Source organism: Pogoniulus pusillus, chromosome 11 (assembly GCF_015220805.1).
Source record: "Pogoniulus pusillus isolate bPogPus1 chromosome 11, bPogPus1.pri, whole genome shotgun sequence".
Taxonomy (NCBI): Eukaryota; Metazoa; Chordata; class Aves; order Piciformes; family Lybiidae; genus Pogoniulus; species Pogoniulus pusillus.
Window position 1 is genome coordinate 11,171,342 of NC_087274.1, and position 23,954 is coordinate 11,195,295.

Below are 23,954 nucleotides of genomic sequence, written 5' to 3' on the forward strand. Positions count from 1 at the left end.
TCCTGCTTTTCTCCTGCTGTTCCATGCTCAGCAGTAAAGCTTAACCTTGTGCAGCAGAAGTCTTGTGCTCTCTCTGGAGCTCTAACGGTGAAGTGTTTTGTGCAGGAGCAACTGAGGCTGTTCTCATGTTGCTCTTGGGTTTTGTTTTTCCTGCAGGAGAAGGTGAGGCTGAGGTACAGACTGACCTTCACCCTGGGAGACCAGCCCAGCACAGAGGTTGGAGAAGTGGATCAGTTTCCCCCGGTAGAGCAGTGGGGGAATCTATGACCTTAGGACACTGCCAGAGACTCTGTGACAGGACCAGGAGAGGTTCCCACAGGACTGGAAGGAATGTGCCGTGGGGAGGGACACACATGCTATATCCACTGGTGATGTTCAGCTTTGTTTACATGTCCTGACCACTCTGCTTGTAGCTTTAGTCCAGAACGTTTTGCCCCACATTGGAGGGGTCCTGGAACATTCCTGCCGAGCATGAACTGAGTGGCAGCCAGTAACAGGCAGTGCTGGCTGCTTTTATCTCAATCTCTGGGTGAATCTGGTTCTATCTTCCACTCTATTTAAACTTGAAGCTACTGTATTTTGAGGGGAGACCTGTCAGCAGAAGGGGGTTTAGTTGGCTTGTTCCTGTACTGCTGTCCAGAGATACCTACAGACTGGTAGGGTAATGATGCCACCATGAGCTTCCTCAGTGCAGAGCCCTTACGTGTGCCCTCCCTTGGACTTTACCTCCTCAGTACTGGACCCACTAAGCATGCTGAGCAATAACGCTGGCTCTGTGGGGGAATGCTTATTTGTCACACTGAAGTGGCACTTAGCTCCCTGCCTCCTTCCCAAGGGCCAGTGTCAGCAGACCCTGGCTGCCTGTTGTGCCATGCTGCTGTCTGTGACTCTCTTTATTTTCAGTTGCACTGTCCTATCTGCTTTGGGCCCCAGGGGCTGAGCTCCATTTCAATGGTTCCACTGGTTAGCTTTCTGCCTTTGTTGCATTACCATAGTGTGGGGAAAGGAGGAAATGTGTAGTGAGGAGGTCAAGAGGGCTGGAGAGGAGTGGTCAGTATTGGTGGAGGACAGCACCTGGAGTACAGAAATGTCTTTACAATCGCTAATGAGGTGCAGCGACTGAATCCAGGGACAGGAGAGGTGTTTCTCACGTCCCCCTCATGCAGGCAGTATTATTATTGTAGTAGAATACAGTGTTTTGTTGAGAGGAGTGCAATGACACACGAGATGTAAATAATAGAGCTGTAGGATACCTACGTAGGAAGGAGCAGACAGTGAAAAACAAGAAGGCTCTGCTGGGCTCTGACAGTGCATGTGCTGGGTTTAATGCTCTCTTTTTTATTTCCTCCCTGTATTAAGTGGCTAAGTGCAATTGTCTCCACAAAGGAGAAAGCAGTTTGGCTGGACATCAGCGTTCTGCACAATCAGGGGCAGAAGAGCTGACCCTTCTAGCTCCAGTCTCACAGAAACGAGGTTTAAATTGACAGAGCTTGATTCCAGCAGCCTCTTCCTTCTCCCTCTGGAATTCCAAACTCAAGCAGTGCCTCAAATGGGCTGAGAGAGACTGGTTTAAATTAACTGGGGTCTTAACATCCATTGACCAAAGCACAGACAGGGTGGGCCCTTGGGCTCTGAGCTCAGCATTTCTAGCAGTGCTGCCAAGCAACAGCTCTCACCAAACAGTGGGTGGGAGCAGTCAGCTCAAGCACTGAGAGACTCAGTACAGGAGAGCCCTGCCTGTTGTAGGAAAACTCCAGAGAACCTACTGCTGGAATTAACATTGGCTGATAAACCTATCACTGCAAATACAGCTTGGAGTTACTTGTGGTTGAGTTTTCCTTGCTGTGTTGTGAAGTGAAAAGCAGCAGAGGCGAAGAACTCAGCAGGTTCAAAGGCTTGAGGTCCTAATTGGATGCACCAGGCAGTTGGAGAAGTCCTGAAGATGATAGGACTAGAGCTTGGCCAAGGAACTTCCCATGAAGTCTTGGTCTGAAGCTCATGAAGACCCCCAGCCTTGAAGATGTAGAATGCAGGTGAGAGGCAATGGGTAGGTTGCTTGGGTCTTTTAGAGAAAGTGGTTTTAAGTTGGTGGACCAGAACAGAGGACAAGGAGAGAATCCTTTCTGCCTCAGACATGTTCTTGCCAGCACTTTAGACACAGTAGGCATGAGGGCAGCATGTCCTGAGGAAGCAAGTTTCACTGCTTTAGGTGCCTACAGGTGAATCTCACTGTGACTTAGAGGAATCCAGCAGAGCTCGAGTTCCCTCTGCAGAATGGCTTTGTCCTCAGTGCCGTGGTACGGCTGAGAATCCAGCACTCAGAGCTTTGGAAATGAAACTATGAATGTCCCTTGTCTGCAGGGTGAGGTTCCTGCTTCATAGCAACCTGTACATACAGCTCCAATGCATCTGCTCTGCTGCTGCATGGTCAATAAATGGTTTTCCCTACCCTGTGCTGTGCAAGGCCCTCACTGACCACTGCTCTGGGATTCCCAATGTGCAGCCAAGCACCTCAGGACCATCCAAACTAAGCAAAAATGGGGAAGCTGGTGTTTTGCAAAAGCCCAGTGGCTTAGAGGTGGGCTCGTGTCAGGTCTGGGTGTTAAAAAGAGATACAGCAACTGGAAATGCTTGGCAAGTTATTATGTTCCTGTGCTGGTTGTTTTGGGGCTCTTATTCCAAGGACATGGAGGTGCTGGAGCATGCCCAGAGAAGGGTGACAAAAGTAGTGAAGGGTCTACAGGGCAGGTGTGAGAAGCAGCTGAGGGAGCTGGAGCTGTTCAGTCTGGAGAAAAGGAGGGGAGATCTGGCTCTAGAACTCCCTGAGTGGTTGGAGCCAGGTAGGAGTTGGTCTCTTCTCCCACGTAACAAGATGAGAGGAAATGGCCTCAAGTTGTGCCAAGGGAGCTTTAGGTTGGACATGAGGAACAATTCCCTCACTGAAAAAGTAGTTAAGCCCTAGCTCAGGCTGTCCAGAGCAGTGGTGGAGTCCCCACCCCCAGAGGGGTGTCAGAGCCGTGTAGATGTGGTGCTGAGTGACACAGTTCAGTGGTGACCTGGCAGTGCTGGATTAACAGCTGGAGGTCTTTTCCAACCTTAATGATTCTATGCTGCTGCTGGTAGTGAGGTTTACTTCACCAGGAGAGGGTTGCCAGGCTCTGTTGGCACAAACAACCTTAATGGTTAGATGCAGTTTCCTCTTAAAAGCTACATTTGAGTATATTTTAAAGTTCTGTTGATGGAAAAGCAGAAGAAATGTCCAAGCAATATGCAAAACAAGACATTTATTCTTAGAAAAGCAGTCAGGTTTATGTACAATGAGCCACAGAGGAGGAGAAAAACCACATGCTGCCACCTTCAGGATCCATCCAATGTGCCTTCTTTGACAATGACTCGTGCAAGATTTCGTGCAAGAGCAAGTCTCAGCATCTCCACTTTGGTGTTCTCAACGTCATCATCCTGAAAGAATGATCAAGAAACGTGTGTCCAGCAGGGAGGTTCTTCTCCCCCACTGCTCTGCCCCAGTGAGACCACACCTGGAATACTGCGTCCAGTTTTGGGCTCCCCAGTTCAAGACAGGAACTGCTGCAGAGAGTCCAGCAGAGTGCTATTAGGATGACTGGGGGACTTGAGCATCTCCACCATGAGGAGATTGAGAGCCCTGGGACTGTTTGGTCTGGAGAAGAGAAAGCTGAGAGGGCATCTGATCAATGTCTGTAAGTATCTGAGGGGTGGCTGTCAAGTGGCTGGGGCCAATTTCTTTTCAGTGGTCTGCAGTAATAAGGAGCAGTGGATACAGACTTGGACACAGAAGGTTTCAGCTCAACATGAGGAGAAACTTCTTTACAGTGAGAGTGACAGAGCACTGGAGCAGGCTGCCCTGGGGGGTTGTGGAGTCTCCTTCTCTGGAGACTTTCAAAATCTACCTGAATGCATTCCTGTGGGGACTACCCTAGGGGATCCTGCTTTAGCAAGGAGACTGGACTCAAATGATCTCTGGAGGTCCCTTCCAGTCTCTACCGTTCTGTGGTTCTGTGATAGTGAGCAGAGTCTGGGTTAGACTGATAGACCCACTAATGAGCTGGAGCTGGGTTCTCTTTTTGGGTTTTGGAAAGGAAGGCTGCAGGCCATTAAGAGAGACAGTGTCAGTAGGTTTACCTGGTCCAGGGCTGAGAACAAAAGCTCCATTCCCTACTTTTTACAGAATATGTGCCACAGAATCACAGAACACACCTGGTTGGAAGAGACCTCAAAGATCATCCAGTCCAACCCTCAACCCAGCACCAAAGGGTCAAGACTAAACTATGTCCCTAAGCAGCAAGTCCATACAGTGCTTCAACATCCCCAAGGAGGTGACTCCACCATTACCCCAGGCAGACTGTTCCAATGTCTGAGAACCCTTTCAGTGAAGAAGTATTTTCTAGTGTCCAGCCTAAGCCTCCTCTGGCACAGCTTGTGAGCATTTCCTTTGGTCCTGTCACCATCAAGGAGAAGAGCCTGCCCCCTCACTCCAACCTCCCTTCAGATAGTTGTAGAGAAAGCATCCCAAGGCAGCACTACTCAGCCTTTTTCTACAGCTGCAGAAGTGGCTCCTTGTTCTTCATCTGGAGCACCTCACAGGTTGAGCTGCTAGATGGCAGCATCTCAGGTCATCACTGCCTGTGTCATCTGCAAATATTTCTCTTGGAGAATGGCATCAGAGTCCAATTGGAATCAGTGAGGAGTGGAAGTCCTGTGCTGGCTTTGCCTATACTGAAATCTCTCTTGCTGATGTCTCATTTGGCTACCCTTTAACAGTGCCAGCACATAGCAGCCTCAGCAGCTCAGGCTCCCTCACTCTTTCTGTGCTCACCAAGGAATATGGATTTGGAGCTTCCTTTGCACAACCTCCCCTACAGCCCCACCAATTAGCCAGTTGTCCTCAAAACAGGAGTTACCTGGAATTTCTGCTGCTGAGACTTCCCTGCTGTCAGGTCTTCCAGGCACCGCATCAGCTCGTAAGTCTGCTCTGCTGAGAACACGACCTGTGGAAGTTGCAGAGACCGAGGTGAGGGACATGAGCCAGCCTGAGCTAACTCAGCTGAGAGCAAGGGAACTCTCTCACACTCCCACAGATCCATTCTGACCCTTTGCATCACAGCATCAAAGGATATTTCTGGCTGAAAGTGATTTTGGGAGGGCTTTAGTGCCACCTCCTGCGCAAAGCAGAACCAGCTGTGAGGTCAGAGTAGGTGCTCTGAGCTTCATCCAGTCATGGATCTGCAACTTCTAAGCTGTCATTTTTGGGATGGGTCTTAAAGCAAAAATAGGCCTTAGAAGAAGGAAGCACATTCAAAAAATCTCCAAGCCAAATAGCAGAAGCTGGATGCAAGTGTGTGCTTTAATCAGCATACAGGGATTCTGCTGCTGTTTCCTAGGTGAGCTGAATGTCCTGTCCTGGAGGTCCTGTGTGCTCCCACTGGCAGGACACTTGGGACAGCCACACAGTTCTGGAACTACCACCAGCAGTGGCACTGCCACCACTGGCAGTGCAAGTCCTGCTCTGGGGGCTCACCTGTTTGAGATACCTTGTCAGGAACTGAAGAAAGGCTGTGCGGGGCTGTTGAAGGTGTGTACGCAGTGTGCTTACCTCTTTCTGCTCCAGCAGGGGAAGGGCATCTGTCAGCAGGGTCATCCAGAAGGTGCAAGGCGCAATGTGAGCAGTCATCAGCATCAGAAGCAGCCTGGCAGCTTCAGAGAAGCGCTTCTCCCCGTACAGCCGGTGGAACTCTCGGTACTTGCCTGCACACAGGTGTTGGTGAAGGGTCAAAGGTGTCAGTGTCTGTCAGATCTGGGCTGCTGGATGGCAAGAGGCCTCTTGGCTCCTCTGAAGCCAGTGGTAGAATCCCACCACACCCCCTGCCTTAAAGCGAGTCTGGGAGTATGAGAATCTTGGGTCTGAAGGAAGGACAAAACAGGCTGGCTGAAAAGGCAACCAAAAACCTGTTTCTGTTCTTGGTGACGTTTATTGTTTTGAACCAGGCTGTCTGCTAACTGATACTGCTTGGTATGGAGTTAGCACCAGTGGCCTGGAGAGACTGGTGGCATCTGCAAACACCAGGGAGAGATGGGGGGGTAAATGTTCTTTTTGATGTCACAGAGTATCAGATCTGAAAGGCTTCACTGTCTTCCTGACTGCTTAAATAGAAACTGAGATCTTGGTTAAGATGGAAAGTTCTGCCTTTGCTAGAAGTTAGATCAATATCCAGCAAGTGAAACTGGCTGAGGATGAAGGTAAGTTGTAGCCTTTTGCTTTCTTTGTATCCACTAAGCTGTCCAGATACTGAAAGTAAGGACCCCACTTCCAGTTCACCTTTGACTAATGGTTGAGCTGAAGACAGAGACATATGAAAGTTGTCCAGCAAAAGTTACCCCAGAGTTTCCAAATACTGCAGAAGAAAAACCATGACTGTGACCAGCAGGTCAAGAGAGGTGATTCTTCCTTTTTACCCTGCTCTTGTGAGACACAATCTCGAATACTGTGTCCAGTTCTGGTGTCCTGATCAAAAGAAGGGCACGGAGCTGTTGGAGCAAGTCCAGAGGAGGGCCACAAAGACGATCTAAGGGCTGGACCACCTCTGCTGTGAGGATAGGCTGAGGGAGCTGGAGTTGTTCAGTCTGGAGAAGAGAAGACTCTGGGGGGACCTTAGAGCTATATTCCAATCCTATAGAAAGGCTGGCAAGGGACTTTTCTTAACAGTATCGAGCCAAGGGGGAATGGTTTGAAGCTGAGGGAGAGTAGTTTTAGACTGGATCTTAGGAAGAAGTTCTTTATTATGAAGGTGGTGAGACTCTGGAACAGGCTGCCCGGGGAGGCTGTGGATGCCTCCTCCCTGAGGGTGTTCAAGGCCAGGTTCAATGAGGCCTTGGGCAGCTGAGTCTGGTTGAGCGATGTCCCTGCCCTGGTGGGGAGACTGGAGTGGATGACCTCTGAGATCCCTTCCAACCTGAGCCATTCTATGATTCTCTACAAAAAGCAGAAAGGGAGGTGATTTCTCTAGAACCACAGCAGCACAACTAAACTACAGAGCTCTGGGGCTGATGCAAAGGTCAGTGGTTGATGCTGAGCATACAGAGAGCTGAGGGATCATCAACTTGGTAACTCACAGTTCACTTCTAGGCTTAATTTAGGATAAGGTTTAAATGAAGGAAATATAGTTCCAGATTTGCAAGCTTGCACTCAGTGGGAGCAGATCGAATTCAGGATCACCCTCACTGTAATGCTGGTGCCAGCCAGAAGGGAGTCAGTCCAGTTACCAGCATTCTGTAAATTCTGTTAGATTTTGGCCCTGGTAGTGGGGCTTGCTAACTGCCCTAGTTCCAGAGAAAGGTGCATTTTAGCTCCACTTCCTCTCTCAGTTCATTAATCAAAGGCCAGAGCAGCTGCAGCCAGATGGGGAGGTTACCACAGGCCACACTTGTGCCAGCCAGAAGGAAGCTGTGGTATGTAAAAGAATCAAGCTGGAGGCCTCCACTGTTGCTTGGCACAGCTGCTCTGGGAAGGGGTAGGAGAGATCTGTTTGAGTAAGCTTGAAGGCACTGGAGAGCTGCATGAAGTTAGTAAAACCACCATATTGTCAAAATAACTTCAAGCAGTGGGTTGCTTTTCCAAGGAAGCCTCCTGAGGTCTTCCAAATTCTGTTTGCTAACATTTCCAAGTCTCACTAGCTAGTGATCCAGTTTGGAAAAAGACTGAGAAAGTTCCCTCTTGTTCCATCACTAATTACCTGTGAGAAGAGACCAGCACCAACCTCTCCACCTTTCAGGTAGCTGTAGGCAGCAATGAGGTCTCCCCTCAGCCTTCTGTTTTTTCAAACTAACCATCTCCAGCTGTTTCAGTTGCTCCTCATAAGATTTACTCTCCAGGCCCTTCCCCAGCTTCCTTACCCTCCTCTGCACTGGCTCCAGCACCTCGATATCTCTCTTGTATTGAGATGTCCAAAACTGAACACAACACTTGTGGCCTCACCAGAGCCAAGTACAAGGGGACAATCACATTGGACACAGCATTTCTAATGCATGCCAGGGTGCCATTGGCTTTCTTTGCCACCTGGGCATGCTGCTTGCTCATACTGAGTTGGTTGTCGATTCAGTCACTTGCTTTCCCTTCATCACTAAACCAGGATCTAGACAGATGGAGGAAGAGCAATTCTGTGCAGTTAACCATGTGCTAAATAACAGCAGAGTGAAACCTCTGGGCTCTTCTCACCAAGGAATGTTAAGCGGTCACTAAGCAGCATGGATGGTCCCAAATTATCAATGAGGTCCAAGTCAGAGAAGCTGCCCCTTTCACAATAGTCCTTCAGGAATCTAGGGAGAAAGTAAAACACAATCAGAGCTTAGAGGGGACAACACTGACCTCATTCATTCTGCATCTCCTAATCCCTTCCCAGAAAACTCTGCCATACAACTGAGTTCTGTCTTCGTCAGCCTCCTGTGAGGGTTTCAGAAGCCATCAAACCGTTTGCTGGGAGTGGCCAATGACCTGGTGTCATGTGTGTTGAACCACACACTTCATTTCTTTTCTTTGCTTTCGTGGTAGTTGTGAGATCTAGCCTTTAAAAGGAGAAAGTGAAGGAAGGAGCACAGGAAGCTGAGGTGGGTGGATGTATAAATAACACCCCCAGATCACAACAAAAGCTTCCTTTTTTTTTCTGCTGGGTGAAAAAGAAGTTGGTAAGCAGCAGGAACAACAACAATTCTAAAAGCTTTTCATCTCTTCTGTCACAGCCTTCATTATGCTGTTTTTTTTTTCAGAGCTGCTTCCTGTGATGTTTTTCTTTCACCTTGTGTTGAAAGAAATATAATGATTTCCACTACTTCAAAGAACAAATGAAACACAAAACCAAACCAAAAATACCCCAAAACAGCAACCTCATACTGCTCATGTTTTTCACTGCTGAGGATGGGGCAGTGCCTGGCCAGCTACCCAGGGTGTAATTTCACAATTATACTCCAGCTTTACAAAGGGTTTGGTACCTGCTTATTTCCAATTAGCAAAGAAAAATACATATGCCATGGATTGCTAGAGATTAGAAAGCACCAAAAAGGGTGCTGTAGCTTTTGCCTAGGCTTAAGCTAAGTGTTACCATCCTCTTCAACTATGTAGCAACCTTCCCAGCTCCGCAAGGTCAGAGACTGTGACAAATCTCATGCAAAACCAGGGTTACAATAAACCTTCCCTCTTTGTTATCTATTTTGGAAGGGTAGCTTGAGATTTTTCACAGAAATAGTGGTTTAAGTACCTCCCACGGACTTGTCTGGATACTGCATGGTGAATTAGACTGGTTAAAGCTGAGTAAAGCACAAAAGGGGATTATCCTCCACCCAGATCACCCTGGCTCATTGTGCAGCCCATCAACCAGCTGGATCAGGGCAAGTGAAAGGGCTGAGCATAAGATGGGAATGTTGTCGAGAGAAATGTTTAGCAAAGCAAGGTCAGAGAGGACTGGACTGTTAGATAAAGCAAATCTATTGCATCTCTAGACTTCATGGAGTAAGCAGTGTAGAAAAGAAACAGCTAGGGTGTTACAGAGGAGAATACCTAAGCGTATCGTTTTCTAGTCCAGAAGCAGGTGCTTGGTCTGCAGGAAAGACAATCCCCCTCTGCCTGCAGCAGGACCTTTCCTGGTCCATTGCAGATCAGCTGCCTTCTCCCCGTCTCACCACCTCAGCAGAGCAGCAGCCCCCTGAGTGCTTCTCCCTGACTCACCGATCAGATATCAGTGTGGCAAAAGCTGCATCCTTGGCTCTGATGCTCCAGGACAGGGCAGAGCCCAGGCGGTTGTTCCGCAGAGCCTTCATGGCCATGATTTTACAGATGCTGCGGACTTCAGAGAAGACAGAGAAGCAGAATTAGTTTCAGCAGTTTCATTTCTATCACTAGAAAGCAATGAGATTTCAAAATCACCTTGCTCATGCATCTGCCTCTGCTCACAGATCCTCAGCACTTTAAGGGCCTTCTGCTCTGTGTTAAGAGGGATCCGTTCAATGTGAAGCTCCAGATACACTCTGCCATACTCTGGGCAGTGGTCAAAGTAATCTACCCCCAGCTGCCACAAGCTGAGAGAGGAAAAACCATTAAGCATCTCAGTCAGAAATCTTAAAGGTAACAGAAAAGCCACAAGGAGAATGAGTCTACACTGGGAACAGCTCTAGTTAACTTGGTGTTCAGACTTTGGCTTCAAGTTGCTACCAGACACCGGCTACATGTTACACAGCTTTGGTATACCTGCAGCTCACAACTGCTTTGGTGCCAATTAGTCTGCACCTGGAGAAGAGAAGGATTCAGGGAGACCTTAAAGCTACGTTTTATCTGAAGGGGACCTATGGGAAGGACTGTCTAGAAGGACTTAAGAGTGATAGGATGAGGGACAATGGTTTGAAACTGGAGCAGAATACATTTAGGTTGGACAAAAGAAGGAAGTTCTGCACAATGAGTGGGGAAGTACTGAACAGGTCACCCAGAGACATGGTTGAGGTCCCATCCCCCTCAAACCTGATAGGGGTCCACAGCAACCTGATCTGGTTGGAGGTGTCCCTGCTCAGTGGAGGGGGTCTGGACAAGAGGACTTTTGAGAGTCCCTCCCAACCTGATGCATTCTATGTGAAAATAGCTGCAGTGGCAGGAGCAATTCTGTCCTGGTCAGTATGTCTGATGAGTTCCAATAGGTAGCTTCTGTCTTTGGTTCAGGAAAGATGTGCTACTGTTACAAGATCCTCAGGGACATCTTTGCTGAATCTTAACAAGGGCTTTTAGAAGTTTTCCCTTCTTATTTCATTAATGTGTAGTTATTTGCTTTGGCTGCCCCAGTGTTAGTCTGCCCTTTGAGTTAATAAGGAGTTTCTACCTGTGATGGGAGAAGAGTCCTGAGGCATACTCCAGCAGAAGGAATTCGCGCATGTTTGAACCAAAACTAGGGAGGAAGGGAGGAAAGAAGGCATTGTTCTGTGCACCTTGTTGGAAAAAACAGCCTGGTTTTATTTCACAAGTCCAAGTGTAATTTATGCAGCATGTTTTTCTCATGGGCTGTCTTAATAAGCTTAGTACCTCAGGCCTAAGCATGCAGGTCAGCTTTCTCTGCCTGCCAAGTAATTGCAGCACTTAATAACTCAAAGTACTTTAAGAAACTTCAAGGGAATTTGGAGAACAAAATTCAATTGCTCAGAGTTGAATTCATTCAGAAAATAGGTACAGAAACTCTTTAGTTGAATTTTCTCACCATTTTCCATAATTACAAACATTTTGGCCTTGATTATATTTCAGATTCATAGAATCAGAGTTGGAAGGAACCACAAGGATCATCTACTTCCAACCCTGCTGCCACGGGCAGGGACACCCTACCCTAGAGCAGGCTGGCCAGAGCCTAACTTTACTGAGAGGCACTGCTGAACACCATGGCAAACTCATCAGGTCAGCAGCTGCTTCTCAGCACATCTGGGCTGTCTCTAACTTGAAGCACCCATAGCACTTTTATTCTCCATCTTCTGTATATGCCCAAGATGCTCCTGCTGAACCAAAATTCCCCATGCTGTTTCAGTCCTCCATGCTGCTGGGTGCCTGAATAATTAATGCAAAGAAACACTTACTAGAGATTGTGAGACTGCAGGAGTTTACAGTGATCCAGCAGGTCAGTCAGATGAGCCACAAACCACCAGTTGCTCAGGGCAATGCTGTATTTGAAGCAAAAGAAAGAAAATAACTGAGCCTACCACTGACAAGGGATGCATCAGGTTTTCCACAGTCATTTCTTACCAACACAGAAGCTGCACTGTCTGGCTGCAATGTCCCAGAGCTAATAGAATACTTTTAATTGCTACCTGTTTAATTTATCTTTGCTAAGTTCTTCAAAAGGATGACCAGGTGGGGTGTATCTATATCCCTTACCCCAGCTACTACTGGAGTACATGCACACAGAAGCAAGTGTAGAACCAGAGAATCAAAAACCTTAAAACTCAACCTGCATTCCTTGATTACTTGGTGGATCTCAAATTCAAAGGCTGCCATTAAAATCGTGTCTAGAGGCTCAGGGCTGCTTTCTCCACCCAGGAACAGGTCCATACTAGACTGTGGAATGAGATTACAAGAGAAGATAAATGCAGAAGCTGTGAGGTGGTTAAAGGAAGATGTTTGTTTGGATGGAGCAGCCTCATTTAGATTATTTTACAGGAACTACACAATCAGACTGAACACATTAATAAAACAGATTTGTCCTTGTAGCATAAGGAAACTGGGAGAACAGGACAAGACTGGTGACATGAGGCACTGAAGAGACCCGATCTTCGGCAATTATTTCTCAGCTGTATCAGTCTCCCTCTCTAGGGGAGTCCTCCCTCTCTAGGAACCATCTCACAGATGTGTAGTTGCTGTAAGATGGCAACCCTCCCAAAGTTCTCCTTTCAGTACAGCGACCCTTGTGTGCAAGACATGGTGGAGAACATAAAAACAGTTGTACTTCATGCCTGTGCATAAAACCGCAGCTCCATGGGCTTCACAGTGGGGTGGGAATAGAGGAGTCGTGTAACCAGGAAGTGGTACCAAGTAGTCATGAGCTCCTTCTTCTCCAGTATGGCATCCTCATCTCCCAGCAGGATCTAACAGAAGGAAAACATGGAGTAATTCTGCAAGTTCAGCACAGCAACTCCTCAGAGGCACTACTCTCATTCTGCAAAGTTGAGGATTTAAGAAGAATTAAATAACAAAAGATCCTCCTCGAAGCCTCCTTTCCTAATCAGCCTTAATGGCCCTGGACACAAAGAGAAAATTTTCTGCCCAGGCTTGCAAAAACTGTTGCAAAACAAAGAACACAGAACAGAAGACTGGCCTGAAGTTTTTTTGATTCAACGGAGGGATCATCAAGCTGTTAAAGTTATTTATAGCTACACAGGACTCCTGAAATACAAGGGTCCAGTTTCTTTCCTCCCCAGCAGTAACACACCTTACAGATGGATTCCATGTGGGAATTGGAAGCAAAAGTTCCATTCTGTAGATAACGCTGACATTCCTCGTGCCAGTGCTGCCACTTCAGCTCCATCTCAGTCAGTGTTTGGGTGTTGCCAAGCTGAACAGAGATAAGATACATAAACACTAAGTCAAATCACAACAAGTGCCTGTGCTGAACTCACAGCTATCCATGCTACAAAGCTAAACACAAGACTGCTAACACATTTTTCCTTGCCCTACAGTTGCACCTAAAGGATCTTAACGTCAGTTCCCCTTCAGTCCTAACATCAAAGGCAAAGGACCTTAAGAGTGTCCCATGGAAGACAGCCCTGCTGCAGCTGCAGTTTTCCCTCCACAAGACGACTGCTGCAAAAGGAACCTCTGCTGGCAAAGCCTTCAGAAAATACTCTCCACAAGAGATCAGTTCTCCACAGGAACTGGTTCAGCAGCTGGATAATGTATCCTGCTGCAAAAATTATCTTCCTGCGTTTGTCCACTCACAGTTTTTTTGTCTGTATGGTTGGATCTTTTGGGCAATTCAACAACAAAAATGTTATTTCTGTAAATGGTTGAGACTGAGATGTTAGGATGGTCAACAAACTGCAATGTTACAGGAGCCACAGCAGAGATGAAATCAGTTGGACTAACACTGCCATTCTTCTGACCTCTATTCCCAATGGAACCATGTGAAAATAACCCACTTTGTACGTACACTGGGTACAGGCATCTTCTTCATTAAGTCATCCATGATTCTGTACATGTGCAGTGAGGTGGGATCAGCACTGGCTTCCTTGGAGAGCAGGTGCCGTGCCTCATCCATTCGGCCTTGCAGGACAAAGATATCCACCTGCAAAAACCACCTGTCTGTGAGCACTAAGCTGTGCATTCAAGGAGATTATCAGAGAGAAAGTTTCACTTGTGATTTGGGCAAGTTAAATGGAGTTAAAATGTTTAAACTGTAGGCCCTGCTAATTCAAATATACAATCTTGACCTCTGTGGAGCATGAAGGTGAAAGGATCAGAGTGGGAATGAAGGGTGGAATGATCTTCAGAACGGCTACACCTTGAGACCTGTATAGGCAGACAGCAGCAGTGTCCTAGGTATTGCTTTTGAGATGGCAGTTTAGCATTGAGCGTGGAGGAGGAAGGTAAAACACACAGGCAGGAATTCTCTTGAAGGAGATGACTATACTCACCACGTTCCAGAAGAGCTCGTGCTTGGATGGATTTTCACTGCTCAGAACCTCACGGACCATGTTGTCCACATCACAGACGTGAAGTCGAACCCAGTCAAGGAGGCGAAGCAGAAGAGGACCAGCTTTATGCAGAGAAGATTTCATTCTGTTAGCTCCCAGCTGTTTGTTCCCAGGCTGCTAGTTTACATGCCTCTAACCTTAATGGTTTGACAGTCTTTAGGTAAGGTTTACTCATTGGGTTTCTGCTAGATTGTGTGGTGCTGTTCTGGCAGGGGGGTTGAACTCGATGATCTCCTTGGGTCCCTTCCAACCCCTAACATCCTGTAATTTCTATTTGTCACCCTCAAATGACAAAGGAATGGAGTTCTTTCAGTGGCCAGGCTGTGGGAGCACCAAGCTGCTGATAAATTTTTGTGTGGCAAATGTTAGACAGAACAGCAGTGGAACCTGGCAGAGCACCTGAAACAGTTACTTGAAGAAATAAAAGGTGATTCAGATCATAAATTTTGCAACACCCAAAATAAATATTGAATGTTTCTTTTTAATTTAGCATCAACTCATCAGTATTGAGTGTGAGGAGGAAATCTGGCACTGGGTAATTAATTTGGGAGATTAATCTACAATTTGTGAATCTCTCCTGAGTTCTGGGCCTGTGTGAGTAGTGTCTTTGTGTGCATAATCCTATTTCCCTTTAAAATGCTGATGTGAGCAAACTGACTTAAAAATGACATCTTAGGGTTGCATCAGAGGATGTATAATGTTACTAGGCATCAACACATTTGCTGCTTAAAGATGTGCTGCTGCTTAGAAGTCAAATAAAGTTGCAACAACTTTTGATATCCCTCTTCTTTGCTACCTTTCTGTTAGAACAGCAATTTAAATTGTAGTGAACTACACAAAGGGGGAAAATAGAAGGCAAATCTACTTCTTGACGTAATTCAATATGAAGAAGGCAATTTACTGAGGCAAAGGATGTATTAAAAGGCTTGCTGACACTGGTCATATCTCTGAAACATGTTAAAATATGACACACATTTTAAACACAAACATGCAAATAAAGAGCCCTTCAGTCTGAACATCAGGATAGTTCAGTGCTCACCTGCAGCTGCTTCAACAAACAGAATCTCACACAGGTTCCAGATCAACTCCATTGCAGAGAGAATAGAAACCTGAAAAAAATGCAATGCCATGCATCAAGTTTTAGTAATTATTCTAGTTAGGAGCATCTGCAGGGCATCTGCAATTGGTTAAGCTCAGTTTTTACAGATAGGAGATGTCATGCTGACATTTCAGAGACACAAACAAAGGCAGAAACAGAGCACAACTTCTTTACACATTAAACTTAGAAACTGAAGCTGTGCTTTGAAATGTCATGATAATCTCTCATTAGTGAAAAACACTAAATACAACAGAAAGTGTTATTTTCAGCCTTTTTGCACTTTGAAGATTTAAGGAGATAGGGAAGGCAAGGGAAGGCAAGGGAAGGCAAGGGAAGGCAAGGGAAGGCAAGGGAAGGCAAGGGAAGGCAAGGGAAGGCAAGGGAAGGCGTATTACTACAGCTAACAGGACAAAATACTATGAGCAATTTGCTCTTATACAGGAGCTATTTATTCTTGGTCACAAAGACATACACTATACACTAAAGCAGACTTAAATCTGAAAAACCAGTGTCCCATCCTTGGCCTTAATGAACTTCCTAGTCAGGGATTCATGTCCAATTTACTGCAGGTTACCTGAGTGCTATATTGGCCGTGCAGGGCAGGGTCCCGGGCTGAAACTGGAGGAAGAATGAGGTAAGTTAAAGGGTGTCTTAATTCCCTTTCACAGCCCTTTCTGGGCTGACAAAGATTGCTCATCAAGCACAGACTTTAAGTATCTACATGGCAAAACTGATTTTTATATATAAAACTGGATCACATTATTTTAATAAATCCTGTGCAAATCTGGATATTGCTCCAGGGCACAGATGGAAGAGAAGACCAAAATCTACCACTCCTGGAGGGGAGCAAGATGTTAATTTGTACTCAGTTTCTCATAAAACTGCAACTTCTGATAGGAAATGGCTGCAAGTCCCCAGAAAAATCAAATAAAATACTGTTGGGGAAAAAAAAAATCTCTGACCAGATTTGCAAACCAACTTGAAAACCTCCCAGTTGGAAATGGACTTTTGATAATTCCTGAGATCTATCCATGCTGTTTTACAGCAGTTGCACTAACTTACAATTGAAATGCTACTTTTAAAATCACAAATAGCATTTCCTTTTATTGCAGTAAGAGAAGAAACAAACTCACTGGCTGCCTGGTGCATGTCCTCCATACAGGCTCTTATCACCGATCGGTAGTTTTTACTCACTTGAACCAATCTGCCAAACACAAAAAGGCTTCTGTTAGAGTTTTAGTCTCATGACTATGGTCAACTAAAGTCTTCTAAATTTCTCTGCAGCAGCAGAAACTCCCAGCACTTGGCTGAATCCTGTGGGAATCAGCAAGGCTACAGGCAGGCAGAGGCACTGGTCAGCATGGTTATTGGAAAGGATTAGGATTTCCCCCAAATGCTGCTTCTGCACTGCTGCTGATTTGCCTGTGTGGTATTGTACACTTGTACAGAAGTAATGGCTGTAAAATATTTCTAAAGGGAAGCATGTCTCATGAGGAACAGCTGAGGGAACTGGATTTTTTAGTCTGGAGGAGAGGAGGCTGAAGGAAGACCTTCTGGCCCTCTACAACTCCCTGAAAGAAGGCTGGAGCCAGCTGGGAGTTGGTTCTCTTCTTTCTAGTAACTAGTGACAGGACAAGACAAGAGTTTCAAATTGCACCAGGGGAGGTTTAGGTTGGGTATGAGGAACAATTACTTCCCCTAAAAGGGTCGTCAAGCCCCAGGGCTGTCCGGGGAAATGGTGGAGTCACCATCCCCGGAGGTACACAGATTTGGCACGGAGGGACAGGACGTGGCTTAGTGGTGGGCTTGGCAGTGCTGGGTTAACAGCTGGACTCAATGATCGTTTTTTTTTCCAACTTAAATGATTCCGTGGTCGCTGCAGCTCTGAGCAGCCTGGCCAATGGCACTTGCCTGGCAGGAGAAGCAGCAGACAGCGGCCGTCTCCCACCCTCCCACGCCCCATCCACTCACTGCGCCTTGCTCGACTTCCCTGCCTGCTCCTCCTCGCTCCGCTGAAGCCCGATGAAGATCCCGTGTGACTCGTTGAAGAGTTTCCGCAGAGTGTGGATGTAAATGTCCTGATCCTTGCGCACCACGAAAACGTTGGACGAGCTCGGCCCTCCCTTCCCGGACCCTGCAACACCACCCGCGGTCAGCACCCCGGGCAGCAGCTGCCGGCCCGGCCCAGATCGGCTTCGGCCCGGGACGGGGACCCACCTTTGCGGCCGAAGAGTGTCTCGCACACCAGCACCTCCGCGGGGCCCCACGCGAAGCAGAGCTGTCTGGCCGAAGGGTCGGCGCCTGGCACCACCTGCGAGGGGACAACGACCCGTCAGCGGCGCCCGCAGAGCCCCGCGCCCGCAGCCCCCGCTCCTGCCTGCCCGGCCCGACCCTCCCCGGCCCGCACCATCAGCGGCGGCTCCACGTCCAGCTCCTCCATGGCGGCGGCCGCGCTCCTCTCCCGCCTCACCGCCCGCCGGCAACGTGGGGAGGCCCCACCGCGGCTGCCCGCGCCGCTGCCTGCGCCGCCCGCGCCGCTGCCAACCTCCGCCAGCAGCCCCAACCGCGCTCACGGCTCCTCCCCGCGGCGCTGCCGGCCCGAGCCGAGGCATCGGCCGGGGGATGGGACACGGCGGATCTCCGCCGCCTCGGGGCAGGCGCTGGCCGCTCGCCCCGGAAGCGCAGCCGACCCTAAAGGCCCCGCCGGGGCGGGACGGGGCAGGTCGGGCTACGCTCTGCTCTAGAAGGGGCTCCTTCGGGGGCTGCTCTGAGCTTGGACCGCTGGGCCGGGCTTGGCCTTCGGAGTCCCGTCAGGCAGCGGCTGCCCTGGGAGGACTGGTGCTGCCCAGAGTCTGTAAGCGGCGGCTCTCGGGCACATGTCCTCCGAGCATCTTGGGGCTGCCCTTCCGCACCCCGTAACCGGCTCGCAGGGCCCCGAGCGGGGCGGAGGAGGCCACTCCGTCTCCATCTACTTCGTCTGCTTGTCTCCAGGGTTTCAGTGCTGTATGATACAGTGCTGGCTGTGGGTGCGCCGTGAGCTGGTTGATCAGGCAACGTTGTCTTCGGGTTCAGTTCACTGGCTTGATTTCCTTGCAATAACCACTATCTGCTATTTCTGTATGTACTTGCAGGTTGTTGAAGGTGACATTCTCTGCAGTAGAGTTGCAGGAGCTCTTGGACAAGCTCCCTGATAAAGCTGCCTAATCAGATGATGTGGTTTATAACTTCAGTGGGTTGCCTGCAGGTTGGAGGACTAATGAAGCATTAGGTCTATCACAGCAGGTTGGCAAGATGTGCTGGCCTGAGGAGCTCTGCTGTGCCTTAGTCCCTTACTTGGGATAGTGAGGTGGTTTGGTTTTTTTCCCTAGCTCTGCCTGGCAGGAGTCAGGTTGGGAGTCAGAAGCCCCAGGATTCTGGGCAGAGGTTGCCTGTGGAGACTGCCCAGTCAACCTGCTAACTGTGGGAGCTCACATACTTGAGTATGCATTGAAGTGTGACAAAACACTAACCACACGCTGCTTCTTCCTTTCATTCTGCATGCTCACTTTTTGCCCCTTCCGCTCAATGCCAAACTCACTGATACACTAGGACAGGAAAATGTTAGCCATGCTGCCTGAACTTACAGCAAGAAGTAGTTGGTCCCCCTCAGACTGGTGCTTTTCAGAGAGGCTCACTAAGAAATTAATTTTCCAAGATAGCTTAAATCATTCTCTGTCCTCATATGACAAGTGCTGTGACACTCCATGGCTAAATTGCTTTTATTTTGCCTTTATTATTATTTGTTTATTGGCTACTGCATCCATCATTTCCAGTGAAAGTCTAGCAGTTAGCTTTGGTAAGAGCCTGCTATTCTCACTAGTTGTGCTGAGAAAAGGAAGTGTCTGCTCAGGTCAGTCAGGAGGAATGGCTTTTTGCAGGGTGGGACAACTTAAACTGTTATAAACCTGTTTGGGAAACCAAGACTCTTCGGTTTTCATAGAATCAGTCAGGATTGGGAGAGACCACAAGGATCATCTAGTTCCAGCCCTCCTGGCATGGGCAGGGACACACTACCTTAGAGCAGGCTGGCCAGAGCCTCATCCAGCCTGGCCTTAAACACCTCCAGGGATGGGGCCTCAACCACCTCCCTGGGCAACCTATTCCAGGCTCTCACCACTCTCATGATGAACAACTTCCTTCTCACATCCAGTCTGAATCTACCCACCTCCAGCTTTGCTCCACTGCCCCTAGTCCTGTCACTACATGATACCCTAAAAAGTCCCTCCCCAGCTTTTTTGTAGGCCCCCTTCAGATACTGGAAGGCCACAATAAGGTCACCTTGGAGCCTCCTCTTTTCCAGACTGAACAGAGCTTTTAAGAATGCTCATGCTGTATTGTGGGCAAGAGTCTATTTTGGGGGAATTTGGGAAAGTGCCTATATTTGAATCTTGCACAGTCAGATTCCTCTCCTGTCTTACAAAATGGGGCTGCTCTGTGCTGCAGACTTCTGAGGAAGCTAGTGCTGATATTGATCTAAAATAGCTGCCACACATTGCTAAACCACCTCCAGATGCAGGACTAAACATCTGAAAACCCACCAGTAAGAGGTCTTCTGCCACCATTCAAGTGTAAGGTGCTGCTTCTCTAACTGCATCAGTTCCTGGTGAGTGGTACAAGTTTTCTAATGGCTTATGCTATCAGATGTTGTGCTGGAGGAAAATAGAGCCTGCTGCTTGTATGGCCATCATCACTAAATGCTACTAATGAACTAAAATGCAGAATTACTGCCGAGCTGACTAACTCTAAATGGAAATCTGAGACTTGCCTACCAAGTGAGATCCTCCTTGTTAGAAGGATCAGAGTATTTGTTCTCTGTGTAGTGGAGCTAAGGAGTTCTTTCCGTGTGAGCTCATTTGAGTATCAACTGTCATAGCAGAACTTGCCACCTGGGGCTTTCCTAGGGACACTTGAGTGCCTGGAGTATTCCTGTGTTCTTTCACTGTGAAAAACACAGGTGTGTTTTTCTTGTTTGCCCTTTATCTTTTTCCACGTCTCTGTGGACCAGTCTGCAGGGAAACACAGTGCTACCTGCAGGGAGAGGCAGACAAAGGACAGGCATCGACCTTTCCCAACTATACTTCAAGGTCTGACACCCCTGGAGAGTGTACATTGGTCTCTCTAGTCTTGTTTTCTCTTACCAGCATGGAAAGAGAAGCGTTACTATGGAGGTGGTAGACCTAAGAGTGTCCTCCTCTGCTCCAGGATATGTTCTGCATAGAGAAACACTTCAAAGATGGTCCAGTAACTATTTACTTCTCCTGCCATCTCCTGGCATGTACAGTCCATTCTGCTCACTCAGTGGAAGTGTAAGTGGCTTTTCATATTTGCAGTGTGTTGCTCTTGAACTGATAAGGAAGATGACCAGTTCCTGAGAAAGTCAGTTTTGGAAAGGTGAGTTTTAGTGGGAAATCTTGACCTTTCTTAGTCCTCCCTTGAACATTGGCTGGAGTTTGGCACATATCTGGAAGATATCTGTATGCTTCACAAAAAGGCTTCTGTGTCTGTTCAGTTTATGTAGTTAAGCAGAACTGGGAACCACTACATCAACCTGGAACTTCATATTGCTCAAAGAGGCTTTATAGTATAAGCTGTGGGTCTAGTGGGGAAGGCAAAGGAAGTTGAGTTACTGTTTTCTACTTGGGGTCAAAATAAAAAAGAGGGAAAAAAATTCAGTCTCTCCTGATGAAGGAGGTACCAAGATGTGAAATTAGTGTTTTGGAAGCTACTTCCTGACTTGGGGAACAGAGGGAATGATCCATATTGTAAATAGGAAAGCACAGAAGAGACTATGCCCCAGGCAAAAGGTATTTTCTATTCCCAGTGCTAAACTCGTGTTAACGAAGAGCAAAGCCTGAATAAACCACTCAGGCCTTCAGGGTCCAAGCTGAGAAGGTAGCTTTAGCCCTACTCACTCATACCTTCAAATAACTGCTTTCTGTTCTTGCACTGAAATACCTGCATGGTGATAGACAATTCTGAAGGGGCTGGAGTTGCTTTTGTAGGATTATGCCTGCTAATGGGCAGTAGCAGACACCTTCTGCTTGTAGCTGTTTAAAGTTTGAAACATCTCCATTTTTAAAAATCCCAATGTGAAAGGGAATGTTGAGCATCCCTGTTCCCTGCCTTCTTCAGAAGGGGGCAGAGAGTTAAGCCAAAGAGCTCTTCAAGATCTAGATATATCATATTTCTTCCGCTGTGCAGGAATGAAACTACATGTGGGATTTTCTTTTTCCCCAGAGATGGAATTTCTCTGGAATTCTCACTGTGATGTTGACCCATTCACTTCCCTTCAGCTCTGTGCATTGAAGAGGAGGAGCTCAGAGAGACAAAAAGCTTTGCCTTTACTCCGCTCTGCTGCAGCCTGGACCTTGCAGGACTGGGTCCTTTGTAATTCTCAGTGTGGCTTCTCCCCTGCCGCTCGCTCTGAGTGAGACTGTCCAGCCAGTTAACTCTGTGGGGTTTAGCACCACAGACATTGTGGTGCTAACATTCTTGTTAGCTCCACTGAATCTCCCGTGCAATGTGAGTTTCCTCTGTTGCTATGTAAGAAGAAAAAAAAAAAAACATCTAAAGATGAGGCTTGTAGAAACCTGCTCTGCGATTGGGGATCTGTGTGGTGAGACCACTAGCAGTAAAGCAGAAACAGTTTCATGCTTTTTTTTGAGCACACAGAACTTCTGCTGTGGTAGCAAAATCCCATATGCTCTCATAAAATCTAGTGTATTTTCCTGTCTCACTTTAAGCACATTTGCTCTATTTGTGATGCTGGCTCTAATGTACATCTTACCACCATTGCTGCATTCGATTCTTTAATGCTGCTCTCAGCCCTTGACTCGACCTGCAGCAGAGGCATCTTCAGATGTAGGGGAAAGATGTTGGAAGAGCAAAATAAAACAGCACCACAGTGCAACATCAGTCTTGTAGTGCCCTTCTTCACAACGGCCACTTCTGCATGACATTGCATCATTTCTAAAAACAGAACTTGGGCCCCTTTGGGAAATGGCACTTGTCTTTTGCTCTGTAAAGTACCCTGTTTGGGTCCTGGTTAAAAAAGCCCTGCATGAAGTGGGATAGAGTGGAGTTTAAGATGCATTATTTCTTTGTTCTTACACATAGTCCTGCTTCTTAGTGGTGATAATGGAGTTCAGAAGGTCCAAATGGCTTTGCCCACTGCTCTTCAGAGCTAAACGGAAGTGTGAAGGAAGATCATAGGAGACTGATTAAAGATTGTGTTGTTTTCTCCAGCCACAAGTGCTTCTTGCCTCCCAGCAGCTTAAATAAATAGAAAAGTAACAGTGTGAGTAATTAAATGCAGGGAAAACCGGCAGGATAGAATGATTGGAACAGTCTTTGGATAATAAATCAAGGAAAATGACACAGGTAGGAGTGGAAAGCCTGACCCAAAAGTTGCAGTCACAATTTAAAACAGCATCTCGGTTGCCTTCTTGGGTCAGACTGAGCTCTTTCAGTGCCTGTGATTTTTCCTAGAACTGGCACATAAAAATTATTCAGAAGGAGTAAAATGCCAAAACTCAGCGACTCTGAAATTTTAGAGAGCAGTGAAGCAAAGGGAAAACTGTGCAATGTACGGGAGCTTTGTCTACAAGGAGATGGTTAGAAGACTTCGTAGCCAATGTTTTGTGGGAATCCAGCTGGCTGCATGGGTCATCCACGCTGCCTCTTGGTAGGGTTGTGGCTGTGTTGTCTTCTCAACTGTGGACTCAGGTAAAGGTTTGGCTTCATCTTCCTGACCTCAGCAGGGGTTACTCTTCTACGATTCCCAGAAAACTGCAATAAACGAAATCACTGAGTGCCCTCTGGAATGTGAAGTGCCAAAAAGGCAGAGGGAGGGGATCAGTGAAAAGGGAGTCTGCAGGCTGTGCTTTGTTCTTCAGTTTCTCTTCAGTTGGTGTTTCACTACCCGAGTCACTTCTTCTAGATAAATTCTGCCTTGCACCATCTCGGAAACGGTGCAGGGTGTGCACTCTAACAGCTGCCAGGAGCAGAGAGGGTGTGTGACCGTATGGCCACCTCAGTGTTGCCGAGTTTGTTCCCCACACGGAGCAGCGCCGGTGTGGAGCAGAAATCCACCCCTGAAGTATTTGCAAGAGTCATTTTTGCGATTTTCTTTTTCTGTTGAGAAACAGCTGGCAAATTGTGACAGTGCCTGCAATGCTGACAGAAAAAGAGCCAGAAACTGTTTTGTGGCAACCTGTGCAGTGAAACCTCTGGAGTTACTCAGAATTTCCTCCTCCTCTTCACTGGGATGAACTCGATGGCATCACATCATTACTACTAGATCCTCTCATTAATGCGCTGCAGTTTTTGAGGTGCTGCATCATATCCTTAGGTGGCTGAAGAAGTGAAGCCTGACCGCGACTGTTTCAAGACACGAATTCAGACGCAGCCAAGTCTCGGCTCCCTCTGCAGAAAACTACACTTCTCAGGGCAAACTCAGACCTTGCCTTCCTTGGTGTGGGGAAGGTCAAGGATTTCCAAAGTGCACCGGACCGCACCTTGTAGCCTCATCAAAGCAAGGCCGAATCAATCCTGTCTGAGGATGCCCAAGAAGTCAATA

The 23,954-nt window shown here is 47.5% G+C and overlaps 2 protein-coding genes across 3 annotated transcripts in view; one reads left to right on the top strand and one right to left on the bottom strand.

The window, feature by feature from the left end:
- Positions 1-2,448, top strand: part of GGA3 (golgi associated, gamma adaptin ear containing, ARF binding protein 3) — a 24,863-nt gene extending 22,415 nt beyond the window's left edge. For both annotated transcript variants that reach the window (XM_064151056.1, XM_064151055.1), the window contains exon 17: positions 157-2,448. In XM_064151056.1, coding sequence (XP_064007126.1) covers positions 157-267 — 111 coding nt within the window. In that variant the 3' untranslated portion in view covers positions 268-2,448. The remainder of the gene's footprint in view (positions 1-156) is intronic.
- Positions 2,449-3,269: 821 nt separating this feature from the next.
- Positions 3,270-17,902, bottom strand: NUP85 (nucleoporin 85). Its single transcript, XM_064151057.1, has 19 exons — positions 17,745-17,902; positions 17,555-17,648; positions 17,309-17,471; positions 16,471-16,541; positions 15,912-15,955; positions 15,278-15,347; positions 14,179-14,300; positions 13,695-13,829; positions 12,978-13,100; positions 12,502-12,633; positions 12,000-12,106; positions 11,629-11,712; positions 10,890-10,955; positions 9,950-10,101; positions 9,752-9,869; positions 8,249-8,349; positions 5,630-5,781; positions 4,938-5,024; positions 3,270-3,459 (listed from the first exon to the last, which is right to left on the bottom strand). The coding sequence occupies exons 1-19, from the start codon at positions 17,775-17,777 to the stop codon at positions 3,358-3,360; spliced, it is 1,956 nt and encodes a 651-aa protein (XP_064007127.1). The 5' UTR covers positions 17,778-17,902; the 3' UTR covers positions 3,270-3,357.
- Between the last annotated feature and the right edge of the window lie 6,052 nt (positions 17,903-23,954).